This window comes from Dipodomys merriami, unplaced genomic scaffold, assembly GCF_024711535.1.
Source record: "Dipodomys merriami isolate MVZ:Mamm:240054 unplaced genomic scaffold, mDipMer1.0.p SCAF_1, whole genome shotgun sequence".
NCBI classification, from domain to species: domain Eukaryota; kingdom Metazoa; phylum Chordata; class Mammalia; order Rodentia; family Heteromyidae; genus Dipodomys; species Dipodomys merriami.
The window spans coordinates 77,104,271-77,119,302 of NW_027202270.1; the positions used below are offsets into that span (position 1 = coordinate 77,104,271).

At 40.2% G+C, this 15,032-nt stretch overlaps 1 protein-coding gene across 1 annotated transcript in view; it reads left to right on the forward strand.

Annotated features, from left to right (window-relative positions):
- Positions 1–7,868, forward strand: part of Map3k19 (mitogen-activated protein kinase kinase kinase 19) — a 60,703-nt gene extending 52,835 nt beyond the window's left edge. The window contains exons 13-14 of the mRNA XM_070024018.1: positions 1,000–1,697; positions 7,407–7,868. Of these exons, the coding sequence (XP_069880119.1) occupies positions 1,000–1,697; positions 7,407–7,473 (765 nt within the window). The 3' untranslated portion in view covers positions 7,474–7,868. The remainder of the gene's footprint in view (positions 1–999; positions 1,698–7,406) is intronic.
- Positions 7,869–15,032: the final 7,164 nt, after the last annotated feature.

Sequence of the window (15,032 nt, forward strand, 5' to 3'; positions counted from 1 at the left end):
CTGCCTCCTCACTGTCTCTTCTCTACTCATTCTCCCTATGCTTCCTCTGTCCATACCCTTACTTAAAACTCTTTCAGCCAGAGTAACAGAAAACCCAAACTGTTCTGAGGGGAAAGATGTTTATTACTTTATGCATCTGAAAGGGGTTGATCTGGCCTTGGGAACAGGTGGTTTAAGGGCCTAACCATGTCATTAGGATCTGGTCTTCACAGACTGGCTCTTGTTCTCAGGCTCCATGTGGACACATGGCCATGAATTTCTAGCTTCTCATTGTTTCAGGTTCACACCCAATGAGGAAGAATTCTCTTCCTGCAGTAGCTCCACACGTCACTGGAGGGGTGGGAGAATCATTGCATGCTATCAAAAGATGTTCCTTGTGTTTGGTGCAGTGAAAAAGACCATATAAAATTTTGGTAATCTAGAAAAATAGCCTGGGAAAGAAAAAAAAAACTGACCTCCAAATAAGGTCCATATACTTTCTAGTGGGGAACATTTCAGTGAGGAGGTGGGAAGACATAAGACCACTGAGATCATATCAAAGAGGCTGGTCAGGACGCACCTCCTTTCTTCAGGGAAATTTAGATCTGACCTAGAAGAGTTTCACTTACATGGTGAGATGTCTTCCCAAAGTACCATAGAAAAATCTATGAGGCAAATAATGTTCCCTAAGTTTTACAGTTGAGAAAAAATAATTTAAAAAGATTATACAACTTACTCTAAAAATATATGGCTGAAGAATGGTGAAGCCAGAATTCCAATCAATCCAACCTACTTGATTCTAAGCCAATATGATATCTATTTATCATGCTGCTTATTCATCCCCCTCTTGGCTCCAGTGAAATACAGAATTTCTTAAATATGTTCCTTAGGTGGGGATGGATCAGCATAGAGAAAAAACAAGTGTGTAGGAGGAAAAGGGAACCTCAAACGTCACATGTAGAATTCTGTGAAAATATTATGTAACTTAAATTTAGTAGTAAGATATTGTTTTATTTCTAGGTATACTGTGGTCTCACTAGCCAAGGGCAACTAATAGCTGTAAAACAAGTGGCTTTGGATACCTCTGATAAATTGGCTACTGAAAAAGAATACCGGAAACTACAGGAAGAAGTAGATTTGCTTAAAGCCTTGAAACATGTCAACATTGTGGCCTATTTGGGTACATGCTTAGAAGAGAACACTGTAAGCATTTTCATGGAGTTTGTTCCTGGAGGCTCAATCTCTAGTATTATAAACCGTTTTGGGCCGTTGCCCGAGATGGTGTTCTGTAAGTATACAAAACAAATCCTTCAAGGTGTTGCTTATCTCCATGAGAACTGTGTGGTACATCGAGATATCAAAGGAAATAATGTTATGCTCATGCCAACTGGAATAATAAAGCTGATTGATTTTGGCTGTGCCAAGCGTTTGGCTTGGGCAGGCTTAAATGGCACCCACAGTGACATGCTAAAGTCCATGCATGGGACACCATATTGGATGGCCCCAGAAGTCATCAACGAGTCTGGCTATGGAAGGAAATCAGACATCTGGAGCATTGGCTGCACTGTGTTTGAGATGGCCACAGGGAAGCCTCCATTAGCTTCCATGGATAGGATGGCAGCCATGTTTTACATTGGAGCCCACAGAGGTCTCATGCCTCCTTTACCAGATCACTTCTCCCAAGATGCAGCAGACTTCGTGCGCATGTGCCTGACCAGGTAAGAAACAAAGTAGGAAGAGAATAAATCTGCAAAGATTCCAAGCTACTGTACTGCCCCTTGTAATTTGTGGCCTATTAAAGTCTCTTTTTCAGTAAAGAAATCAAGCAAGGAGTGAATTGTGCTGAAAGTAATCACACTGACCATACTGGATGGTTGTGTTCATTATTGTATCAGGGTGTAAGAGGGTACAGTATCAAGTAGACAGTGCTCCAATTAAATGCCTTATAAGGTCCTGACAATCATTTCTAAAATCAATGGCTTCACAAAACTTCCTGAAGATTCAGTTATTTACCAATGGAACACCTTTCCAGGAAATGCTCCCATGAAGTGATATCTCTCTGCATTGAAAGGAATGGAAAATATTTTGAACAAAAAGAATAAGTATCAAGTACTAGAGTATTTGGGAAGCAGAAAGACCCTTGAAAACAGCCTGTTTTCCCTTTTTATTTTATCTCATTATCTATGGAATAAACAAACTTCCAGGTAAAATGTGGTAGTTATAGGGACTATAGAGATTAATTTTGAGTGTGTTTTCCAAACTATTAGCTAGGTAGTATCTAGTCATATACATTTTTTTTTGTTGTTGGTCATGGGGCCTGAACTCAGGGCCGGGTGCTGTCCCTCAGCTCTTCAGCTTAAGGCTAGCACTCTACCATGTGGTGCTGAGGAATAGAACTCTTAGTAAAGCCACCTCTCCAGCCCCTCATATGAATTCTTTTTTTTTTTTTTTTTGTCGGTCGTGGGGCTTGAACTCTGGGCCTGGGCACTGTCCTTTAGCTCTTCAGCTCAAGGAGAGCGCTCTACCACTTGAGCTACAGTGCCACTTCCAGTTTTCTGGTGGTTTATTGGAGATAGGAGTCTCACAGTCTTTCCTGCCCGGGCTGGCTTTGAACCGTGATCCTCAGATCTCAGCTTCCTGAGTAGCTAAGATTACAGGCGTGAGCCACCAGGGCCGGCTTGAATTCTTAATCTAAAAATAAAACAAGGTTGAGGGTGTAGCTCAGCTTTAGGGTGTATTCTCCTAGTATGTTCCCTAGCACTGAAAAATAAGGCAATAAATAAAGCATATAAGCAGAGAGATAGTTATGATTAAAGTGTGTGTGTGTGTTTTGGAGGAAAGCTGAAGAGTGAGCCCTGGAGCCTACTCATTATTCTGGAATGGGGCAGAGCATCCTAAAAATCTACCCACCTAGTAAGAAAAGTAATTCTCGATACTCAAACTCAATTTCTTGTTTTTAAATGAAGTGTATTTTTATATCCTTATGTGAAAAACTCTATAGCCCAGCTGATATCACATACAAATGGAAACCTTCAACTCCAAGAGGTTTTACTTTGCCTTTCTGCATGAATGGAAGAAACCTTGGGGCTCATTGTCAAGAAACGTGCCTCTCTCTTTTTTGTCTCTTTATCTCATTCTTCTAGCACATGTATATGCTCTCTTGGTTGAGTTCAGGAGGAATACACAAGCCAAGGCAGAAACACATTTCTACTTCCCTTCCAGCAGGTTAGGGAGTTCTGAGGATCTCTAGATACAGACAACTCTCGGGTATTCCAATGTAGAGTTTGTGCACAGAGCACCAGACACAGAGCTATCCAACCTTGCAAACTCTGCAACAGGGATGCAATGATGTTGACAATCTCTGATGGGCCAATATTAGGCGTGGAGGTTGGTTTTAGCTTTACAATGATTGTAGGTGCTTTGCTGAGTGTAATAATTACCTGTTATCAACTTTCAACTAGAACCCATTTGCTAGTCTCATTTTCATTCAACTTGTCCTGACATATATACACATATATACACAGAGAAAGTTTTAAAGAGAAAGAGAAGTTTTCATAGATCATCTTTTGAACCATTGCTTCACAAACTGAGCACAACTGGGCTTACACTACTGATATATATTAAGAGTGTTATGCAGGTTAAGTGGAATCACACAATATAGGGCACACAATGGAGACTCTCTAGTTAATATCCATTAGGGAGAATACTAGCACACCTTAATCAATGTCAGGTACACATGCTTTACCTCTTAAAATACTTCCTAAAACAAACCCCCTAAGGATTGAAGTATCTCATTTAAAATGGAGCTAACAAGATTCCGTGGAGGTGTGGATAGCTAGAAATTAAAGAGTGAGGCACTTTTTGTGGGGAGGGTGTAGTACTGGGGTTGAATGTGGATTAAGCTGATATGGCTGAAGCATACTTCTAGGACTGTTTTTCACTGGTTATTTTTAGGATAGCCTTCACCTCCTTCTCTCACATACATGCCAGAAATGAACTACTTTAGATTTTCCGTTATTGCCAAGATGACAGGCATATATGAATATATCTAAATTCTCTCTATGGAAACAGAGGTTCAAAGACCTTTCCATCTGGAACTTGCCTGGAGCCTCCATCCTACTATTGTTAGGTACCCATATAGCTTGATATGACAGTCATATGCCACAGCCCCAAGGTATGAATTTCATAAAAATTTCTTCCAGGCTAGCCTCAAACCATAATCTCTTATTCTTAACCTCCCAAGTAACTACAGTGACAAGTATGAGCCATCAGCACCCAACATGAGACACTTGTAAAGACTTAGAAATAGAGGGGATCAGGTATAGACCAGGAGCAAGACTAGATTAGAACAAAAAAAGAACTTGGGAAAGCAGTGAAAATAGCATGGATGGGGTTAATGCTTTGGTTAGCCTGAAAGCTCTAAGTTAGGCCAAAGAATTTAGCTTTGTGGCAAAAGCAGTGAGAGAGTGGAGTGCTACAGAGGATTTTGGATAAAGAATGCCATGAAGAAAAGTTGGATTTGTGCTTGATAGTGGAGAAAGATGATAGGATTTTATGATTTTGAGACTGGATCATGGGAGAAATAACCATCATGAAAGAGGAAAGGGAAGGAAATGAAACACTCTCCCTTTGTCTAAGGAGACATTTGCATCTATTTGAGTGGATCTCAGCAAAGCAATTAAAGTTGTGGGCACATATTTAAAACTATAGGGCTGGAGTAGCTGGTAGTACATGTGCTTTGCATTCATGAGACCCTGATTTCAATCCCCAGCACCATGTCAAAAAAAAAATCATGGAAAGATTACCAAAGAAAGGTACCCTTGTTTATGATATGTTAGAATTTTGCCCCAAAATCCTGCTTTAGTTGTTTCTTTAATGGTAAAGCATATTAAATAATCTGCTGTTTTTAGAAGTTAAAAAAAATCATGGTTAAGGTCAACAGCTATAGTTATAAAAATTAGAGAGTCTATAAAAATGTTTTTGAAAATGCTTATAGGGGAAGAAAAGAGAATATGCATAGTGCAGACTTAAGATGTCACCAAAGAAAGGAAGTTGAAGAGGGAGAGAAAGGATTGCCCTAAGGTGAAGGAATCAAAAGAATGGCTTCTCTTAAATCTAAACTGAGATAGTTTCAGGAATAGGAAATGAGTATTCCAAATGTCCCATAGTGAAAAGGAGAATGAGCTCATTAACTATCACTGAGTTCAAGATGGAACTTTCTATATAGCAGTGGTCTCAATGTTATTTGTGTTCAGAAAATAACATATTGAGAAAGAAAATGTCACCAGACTTGAACATGTTAGAAACATTTGGCAGGAATAACAGAGGCAATATGGCTAATAGATGGCAAGGGAAATACTTTTTTTTTTTTGCTATTTAGGCCTTTTTCATATGAGCTAATTTTTTTTAGTTTTTTTTTTTTATTGTGAAAATACTGTACAGAGGGGTTACTGTTGCATGAGCAAGGTAATGAGTACATTTCTTATCCAGCATAGTTGCCTCCTCCTTTGTTTTTCCCCTACCATCCCTTCCCTCCCACCTCCTCAGCTACAGTCCCCCCCCCCACCTACTCCCTCACCTCTCCCATGCCCCCACTCCCTGCCTAAATTGTAAAGTTCATTTTTTGATATAGTGTCTTGTACGTCTCATTGTTGCAATGGGTCAATCTGTATAAGGGAAAGACTTTTGAAGAAGGATTTCTCCCTATTTTGAAAGTAGGAAAAATGATTTCCAGATAGAGAAATGCTATATTAAAAATACATTTATAAGGCTGGGAAGGTGGCTCAGTGGTAGAGCATTTGCCTTGCATGCCTGAGGCCCTGGGTTTGATTCCTCAGCACCACATAAGCAAAAAGAAAAAAGCCAGAAGTGGCGCTGTGGCTCAAGTGGTAGAGCGCTAGCCTTGAGCTGAAGAGCTGAGGGACAGCGCCCAGGCCCAGAGTTCAAGCCCCACGACCGGACCCCCCCAAAAAAATACATTTATAAATAAAAGTACTTTCTATTTTCACCTGGAAGATGTTATTTTGCTGCCCAATTTACCAGAAGATAATTAAAAGAATGCCTTTGGAACAGGACACAAAAGCTATTGTTTTCTCAGTTAACTGACATATTTCTAAAGTCTTTTACTTTCCTGAAGAAAAAAAGAAAGTACCTCAGAGAACTGCCTCCTTTTTACTTGTCTAAGAGTGTCCAAAGTGACATCATTTTAATAAACCAATAAAGCACATTTAAATATTGATTTTTTAAAAATTGTAGATAAGAGACTCATGGACTTTCCTGCCCAAGCTGACTTCAAACCACAATCCTCAGATCTCACACTCCTAAGTAGCTTAGAATTAATTACAGGCATGAGCCATCAGTGCCTGGCTAAATGTTCATTTTTTTTAAAGAATCTGTACAATTCTAAATTATAGTGATCTGTGTTTTGGAGGGCATTCTAGGGACTGAATTGAGGGCTTGGAGTAGGATAGGAAAACATTCTCTACCTCTTGACCCACGCCTCCAGTACCTAGTGGCCTGATTTTAAAACTTTTATCTGTATTTTTTTTGCCAGTCCTGGGCCTTGAACTCAGGGCTTAGACACTGTCCCTGAGCTTCTGTTGCTCAAGCTAGCATTCTATCCCTTGAGCCACAGCTCTACTTCTGGCTTTTTCTGTTTATGTGGTCTTGAGGAATCGAATCCAGGGTTTCATGCATGCTAGGGAAGCATTCTACCACTAAGCCATATACCCAGCTCCTTTATCTGCATTTTTAAGAGCTTACATTGGTTATGCAGTGGTAGATTTTATTGTTACATTTTCACACACATTTACAGTATGTTCCAACCAATCCCACCCTAAAGCTTTAAAATTTTAATGATTAAGCTTTTTATCACACAGTAACACTAAAATGTGAATTTAAATGTGTAAAAATTCTACCTCCAATTGAACAAAAATGCCATGGCAAAGTTGGGCCCACTTTTAAATTACAGTAGCCACCTGTTTTTTAGTGTCATTTAATCCTCTCAAATGAGTTAGGTGGGGCTGGAAAGGTAGCTCAATGGTAGAGTGCTTGCCTTGCATGCATGAGGCCCTGGGTTCGATTCCTCAGCACCACATAAGCCGAAAAAGCTAGAAGTGGTGCTATGGTTCAAGTGGTAGAATGCTAGCCTTGAACTGAAAAGCTGAGGGACAGCGCCCAGGCCCAGAGTTCAGGCCCCATGACTGACAAAAATAATAATAACAATGGGTTAGGTATTTTTGTTAGCTTTTTTTTTTTGAGGAAAGTTTGAGTCACTTGCTTTAGATTACATGGAGGAAATGAGTTGGGATTCAATCTAGGTAAGTTGAACTATCTGGTCCTATGTTATCTTTAGGATCTGCATTTAAAACCAGTAGATCTTGTTACAGACTTACGTGACTGCTTCTAACATGTTTTCTACTTCTCAGGGATCAACATGAGCGACCTTCTGCTCTCCAGCTCCTAAAACACTCCTTCCTGAAGAGAAGTCCCTGAATACCCATCAAGACTTTCTTCCCAGGCCCACTGGAGATGCTCCCATATTGCTTCATTGTGGGGAATGATGGTTAAGGGATCTCTGCTTTCCTACTGGATATGCCACCTAATCCAACTTAACCAGATCCTGCAGTGTCATTAACAAAGTTTAGTTGCATATTGGTGTCTTCAAGCTTCAAGTATATTGCTCATGAGCAATTTCTTAATGATAAAAATGAACCCCCCATTCCAGTGTTTACAATTTTTGATTATCTAAAGACTTCAATTTATATTGCTTTATAAGACATTTCCTTTTTTTTTTTTTGGCTTCTCAGTTTTCATGTCATTAGTTTAGAATTGTGTAGTCACTCTAGCCCCAGAGATGACTTGCATTCAATCTATTGAAAAATGTATTCCTTTCCTAATAAACTTTCTTATTGGTTACTACATTTCTCAGCTTGCCTGAATTCTCTTACCATATGCAAGGAACAAAGTAGGTTACTACATTGACTTCCCAGTTACATATTTTGCCACTGTGTTTCAGATAAATTACATGTATGTGTGACTTGGCTCTTGTCTAGGATATAACTGGATCTAAAATGCCTGTTTCTGCAGGAATAAGAACCACCCTCTTATAAAGACTGTATATGACAAACTTACAGCCAGCATTATACCTAATGGCAAAAAACTAAAGCCATTTCCTCTAAACTCAGGAACGAGACAAGGATGTCCACTCTCTCTACTTCTCTTCAAGTTAGTACTAGAATGCCTAGCTACAGCAATAAAACAAGATGTAAACATAAAAGCAATCCAAATAGGGAAAGATGAAGTAAAACTCTCCCTCTTTGCAGATGACATGATAACCAGGCATGGATGATAAGAGCACTAGTCTTGAACAAAAATAGCTCAAGGACAGTGCCCAGGCCCTGAGTGCAAGCACCAGGTCATAAAAAATAAAAAGGAAAGTAATTAAAGAATTAAAGCAAGTGCTCCCTACTTGAGGAGAATCTATTAAATTGGTTCTATCTTCAGCCTCTTGAGGCTCAAACAAGAGTTCATTGTGTTTGTTTTATGCTAATATGTGTGTATATCTTAAAATCCTTCAGAAAACCTGTGATCATAGACTTAGCAGGTATTCCTTTGGGTATTAGTCTATCCAAAAAAAATCAAACCAAACAAAAATAAAAAATCAGTTTGCTCCTGGAATTCCAACAAAACTGACCAGTTAGTACAGCAGACTTTCTTTCTCCCTTCCTCCCTCCCTCCCTCCCTCCTTCCCTCCCTCCCTCCCTCCCTCCCTCCCTCCCTTCCTCCCTTCCCTTTCTTTACCTCCCTCCCTCCCTTCCCTTCCCTCTTCCTTTCTTCCCTCCCTCCCTTCCCTTCCTTTCCTTCTTTCCCTCCCTGCTTCTCCCTCCTCCTCCTCCTCCTCCTCCTCCTCCTCCTCCTCCTCCTCCTTCTCTTCTTTCTTCTTCTTCTTCTTCTTCTTCTTCTTCTTCTTCTTCTTCTTCTTCTTCTTCTTCTTCTTCTTCTTCTTCTTCTTCTTCTTCTTCTTCTTCCTCCTCCTCCTCCTCCTCCTCCTCCTCCTCCTCCTCCTCCTCCTCCTCCTCCTCCTCCTCCTCCTTCCTTTCTTCCTTCCTTCCTTCCTTCCTTCTCCTCCTCCTTCCTTCCTTCTCCTCCTCCTCCCCTTCCCCCCTTCTCTCTCTCTCTTCTTTGTGCTCACAAGTGTGCTAATACTGGTGGATCCAGGGCTTGGTGGCTGTTCCAAAGCTTTTTTGCTCAAGGCTAGTTCACTGCCATTTGAACCACAGCATCACTTCCCACTTTTTTTTTTAATTTTTTTATTGTAAAGATACTATACAGAGGGTTACAGTTACATGAGTGAGGTAATGAGTACACTTCCTCTTGAACATTGTTACCCCCTCCATTGTTTTCCCCCTACCATCCCCTCCCTCCCTCCCTTCCCCAAGGTTCTTTTTTTTTGTGTGTGATTAAGTGATTACTTAATTTCCGGAAATTCACAGTATTGTGGAATAATGATGCTCATTTAAAGTCACAAGTTCATTCTAACTTTCCTGGAGCAAATTGTCTATCACAGTCTGTAATATATAACGGTGCTTGCATGTTATATACCATATATGTGATCAGCAGCATGGGGATATTTGGTAGTGGTTCAACCAGATGAGTGGGAGTTCTTTGTTTCTTAAGTCCTGTTAGTTTTGTCATATCACCTAACATTTTGGATTTATCATCCACTTATCAGGGAGACCATGTACTGTTTGTCTCTTCGTTCTTGGCTTACCTCGCTCAACATGATTCCTTCTAGCTCCATCCATTTCCCTGCAAATGCCATTATTTTGTCATTTCTAATGGCTACATAATATTCCATTGTGTATAGATACCACAATTTTTGGATCCGTTCATCTGTGGTGGGGCATCTAGGTTGTTTCCATATCCTAGCTATTGCGAACAGTGCTGCAATAAACATGGAGGTGCACGTGTCCTTGTATATTGGTTCCTGTTGTTCAGGGTAGATGCCTAGAAGTGGTATGACTGGGTCGTAAGGGAGGTCAATCTTTAGCTTTCTAAGGACCCTCCAGACTGCTTTCCAAAGTGGTTGTATGAGTGTACATTCCCACCAGCAGTGTAATAGCGTTCCTCGTTCTCCACATCCCCTCCAGCATTTGTCGTTGGCTGATTTGTGGATGTGGGACATTCTGACTGGGGTAAGGTGGTATCTCAGGGTTGTCTTTATTTGCATTTCCTTCACCACCAGGGATGATGAACATTACCTCATGTGTTTCTTTGCCATTTTTATTTCTTCATTTGAGAAGTCCCTCTTTAGTTCCCTTGCCCATTTAGTAATTGGTTTGTTAAGTTTGGGAGGGATTAGTTTCTTGAGTTCCCTGTATATACAGGATGTTAACCCCTTGTTTGATATATTGCTGGTAAATATTTTTTCCCAATTAGTTGGTTGTCTTTCTAGCTTGGTTGCGATAGCTTTATCTGTGCAGAAGCTTTTTATTTTAAGGTAGTCCCATTTGTCGAGTCTCTCTCCAATTTGTTGTGCCCCTGGGACTCTGTTCAGGAAGTTCCTTCCTGTGCCTATTAGTTCAAGTGTCTCTCCTACTCTGTCCTGCAGTAGTTTCAGAGATTCAGGTTTAATGTTAAGGTCTTTAATCCATTTTGAGTTGATGTTGGTGCATGGTGATAGGCTGGGGTCCACTTTTAGTTTTCTGCATGTGGCTGCCCAGTTTTCCCAGCACCAGCGGTTGAAGAGGCTGTGTTTCTTCCATTGTATGTCTTTGGCTCCTTTGTCGAATATCAGCTGGCTGTAGGCCTGTGGATTTATTTCTGGATCTTCTATTCTGTTCCATTGGTCTTCGGGTCTGTTTTTGTGCCAGTACCATGCTGTCTTTGTTATTATAGCTCTGTAGTAGAGTTTGAAGTTCGGCATGGATAGCCCTCCCATATTGTCTTTATCCCCTAGAATTGTTTTGGCTATTCTAGGTCTTTTGTTGTTCCATATGAATTTTTGGACTGTTTTCTGTATTTCAGTGATGTACGTCATTGGGATTTTAATAGGAATTGTGTTGAATTTGTATATTAGTTTTGGAAGTATTACCATCTTTACTATATTAAGTCGGCCTATCCAAGAGCATGGGAGGTCTTTCCATTTCCTAGTGTCTTCTGCAATTTCTTTCTTTAACTTTTTATAGTTCTCATTAAATAGTTCTTTTACATCTTTGGTTAGGTTAATTCCTAAATATTTTATTTTTCGGGAAGTTATTGTGAATGGGGTTGCTCCCTTTATTTCCCTCTCTTCCTGTACATTATCAGTGTATAGGAAGGCAACTGATTTTTGTGGGTTTATTTTGTATCCTGCTATTTTTCCGAAGTGATTTATGATTTCTAAGAGTTTGGGGATGGAGTTTTTGGGATCGTGGAGGTATAGTATCATGTTGTCTGCAAAAAGGGATAGCTTAACTTCTTCTTTCCCTATGCGGATCCCTTTAATGTCTTTTTCTTGCCTTATTGCCCTGGCTAAGGGTTCTAGGACTATATTGAAGAGGAGTGGAGACAGTGGGCATCCTTGCCTTGTTCCTGATTTTAGGAGAATTGGTTGTAGCTTTTCCCCATTAAGTATAATATTGGCTATTGGTCTGTCATAAATGGCTTTTATTGTTTTTAGAAATGTTCCTTCTATTCCTATTTTCTCCAGAGCTTTTAGCATGAATGAATGTTGAATTTTGTCAAAGGCCTTTTCTGCATCTGTGGCGATAATCATGTGATTCTTGACCTTGGCTCTGTTGATATGTTGGATTACATTTATTGACTTACATATGTTAAACCATCCCTGTGTCTCTGGGATGAAGCCTACCTGGTCATAGTGAATTATTTTTTTTATGTGTTTCTGGATTCTGTTAGCTAGAATCTTGTTAAGGATCTTTGCATCTGTGTTCATCAAGGAGATTGGCCTGTAATTCTCCTTTTTGGTTGGGTCTTTGCCTGGTTTGGGGATGAGTGTGATATTGGCTTCGTAGAATGAGTTTGGGATAGCTCCCTCCTTCTCTGTTTCTCTGAAGAGCTTGAGGAGTATGGGTATTAGTTCTTGTTTAAAGGTCTTATAGAATTCTGCTGTGAATCCATCTGGTCCTGGGCTTTTTTTTGTTGGAAGACTTTTGATAGCTTCCTGTATCTCATTATAGGATATTGGCTTATTTAATTGGTTAACTTCTTTGCTCAGTTTGGGCAACTTGTATTTCTCTAAAAATGCATCCATTTCTGCCCGATTTTCTTCCTTTAGAGAGTATAGCTTTTGAAAGTAGTCTGTTAGAATTGTTTGGATATCTTGGGTACGTGTTGTGATGTTTCCCGTGGCATCCCTAATCCTATTAATATGGGTTTCCTCTCTTCTTTTTTTAATTAATCTAGCCAATGGGCCATCAATTTTGTTTATTTTTTCAAAGAACCAGCTTTTTGTTTGGTTTATTTTGGTTATGGTTTTCTGATTTTCTAATTGGTTAATCTCTGCTTTTAATTTGGTTATCTGGCTTCGTCTAGTAGCTTTAGGTCCCATTTTTTCTTGTTTTTCTAGCTGTTTTAATTGCAACATGAGATTATTTACTTGGTCTGTCTCCATTCTCTTGATGTGGGCACTGAGGGCAATAAATTTGCCCCTCAGGACTGCTTTTGCTGTGTCCCACAAGTTTCTTTGTGAGGTGTTTTCATTTTCATTGAGTTGTAGGAAATGCTTTATTTCTTCTCTGATCTCTTCTGTTATCCAGGCATTGTTAAGGAGTGTGCTGTTCAATTTCCATGTATTAGAGAAATTTCTGCGGTATGCTTTGTTATTGAGAGCTAGCTTGATTCCACTGTGGTCAGATAGGATACAGGGGATTATGTCGATCCCTTTGTATTTGCTTAAGTTCCTTGCATGAACTATGATATGGTCTATTTTGGAGAAAATTCCGTGAGCTGCTGAGAAGAATGTGTACTGTGTTGTTTTAGGGTGAAATACTCGGTAGATGTCAGTTAATTCCACTTGAAGTATGGCCTCTCTTAATTCGGTAGCTTCTTTGCCAATCCTCTGGTTGGTAGACCTGTCCTTTGGTGAGAGTGGTGTGTTAAAGTCTCCTAGTATTATCGTATTGGGATCTATTTTATTCTGTAAGTTTGAGAGCATTTGTTTGACATATCTGGGTGCACCAATATTTGGGGCATATAAGTTGATGATGGTTATATCCTCCTCTTGGATTGTTCCCTTTATTAATATGTAGTGTCCGTCCTTGTCTTTCTGTACTGATTTTAATGAAAAGTTTATTTTGTCAGATATCAGGATAGCTACACCTGCTTTCTTACTGGGGGCGTTTGATTGGTAGATCCTTTTCCACCCCTTCACTCTGAGTTTGTTTGTATGTTTGGCTGAGAGGTGGGTCTCCTGAAGGCAACAGATGGATGGGTCTTGTTTTCTGATCCAGTCCTCAGTTCGTTTTCTTTTAATTGGCGAATTCAGCCCATTTATATTAAGAGAAAGTATAGAGAGATGCCTTGTTGTCCCTGCCATTCCGTTTTCCTAAGTTTTTCTTCTTTCCTTTCCTCCTGTGCTTGCTCAGTTAGACTTTGAGTAACGCCTGTTTGGGGCAGGCCCCAGTTCCTGGTTGCTTTCTTCAGGTTGTGTCCCCCCTCTTAGAATTCTTTGTAATGCTGGCTTAATGTTTATGTATTCATTTAGTTTTTCTTTGCTATTAAAAGTTTTCAGTTCTCCATTGAATGTGAATGCTAGCTTTGCCGGGTAGATCAGTCTGGGTTGGCAGTTATTGGCTCTCAGGGCTCGTATGGTGCTTTCCCAGGCTTTTCTTGCATTCATTGTTTGTGTGGAGAGATCTGCAGTAATTCTTATTTTTTTCCAGTTGTAGTATAGCTCCTTCTTCATTTTTGCTGCATGCAGGATTGTTTCCTTATTATTCAGATCTATCATTTTTACTATAATGTGTCTAGAAGTGTTTCTCCTGGGGTCTTGCTTGTTGGGTGTTCGATAAGCTTTTGTGATGTAGTTAAGATGGTCGTTTTTGAGGTGGGGAAAATTTTCATTGACTATCTTGTTAAATAGGTGTTGCATTCCCTTGCTCTGGAATTCCTCACCTTCGTCCACTCCAATTATGCGAAGGTTAAATTTTTTAGCATTATCTGCTTGCTCTTGAATATCCCTTTGGTTTAATTTGAGTGATTTTTCCATATCTGTCACTTTTTGGTCCAGTTGGTGTATTCTGTCTTCTGTATCTGACACTCTACCTTCCATTTCATTCACTCTGTTGACAGTGGCTTCTATTGTGGTTTGCATGGAGGAAATGGATCCCTTTATGGATTCAATGTTGGTTCTCAGAGTACTGATCTCACCTCTCAATGAGGTATGCATTACCTCTAATTTGGCGTTTATCTCACTTCTTACGGAGGTTTGTGCAGCTTCTATTTTTGCATGCATCTCTTGTTTGATACCTTGTATCTCTTTGGATAGTTCATCCTTGTGCTCTTTCAATTTCTGATCAATTTCTCGCTTCATTTCTTGAGTCATTGCCTCCAGCAACCCTTGGATGTAGCTTTTGTCTTCCATTCCTGCTTTGCTCCCACTGGGGCTCTCCCCTGCGTGGCTGCTGGCTTTTGAGGTGAGCTTGCTGTCCTGGGTGGTGGTAAACCTTGTGATTTTTCTCTGTGATTTTCGCATGGAGGTTCAGGAGACTGCTCTTCAATTTTGTTTTGGTGTGTCTGTCTTTGCTTGGTTGCTGATTCTGTATTGGTAGAGAGAGTCTGTGCCTGATCTGGGTTCTGTTGGGAGCCTATTTCCAGCTGCTATTCTGACTTACTTAGGATTCTCAGCTCTCTGCTGTAGATTGCTGGCAGTTCCCGTCTTTGGAAGGGTTGAGCAGCCTAGACTGCTTGTGTTTGCTCCTACGGGTGCTCTTGTGAAGAACAGATGCTCTGGATGCACTCTCCCAAATACTGGAGTCTGCTATGGGCTCCTGATGTGTTTTTGTTTGTTTTGGGCTGGTTGTGGGCTTGAACTCTAGGTTTGGGTGCTGTCC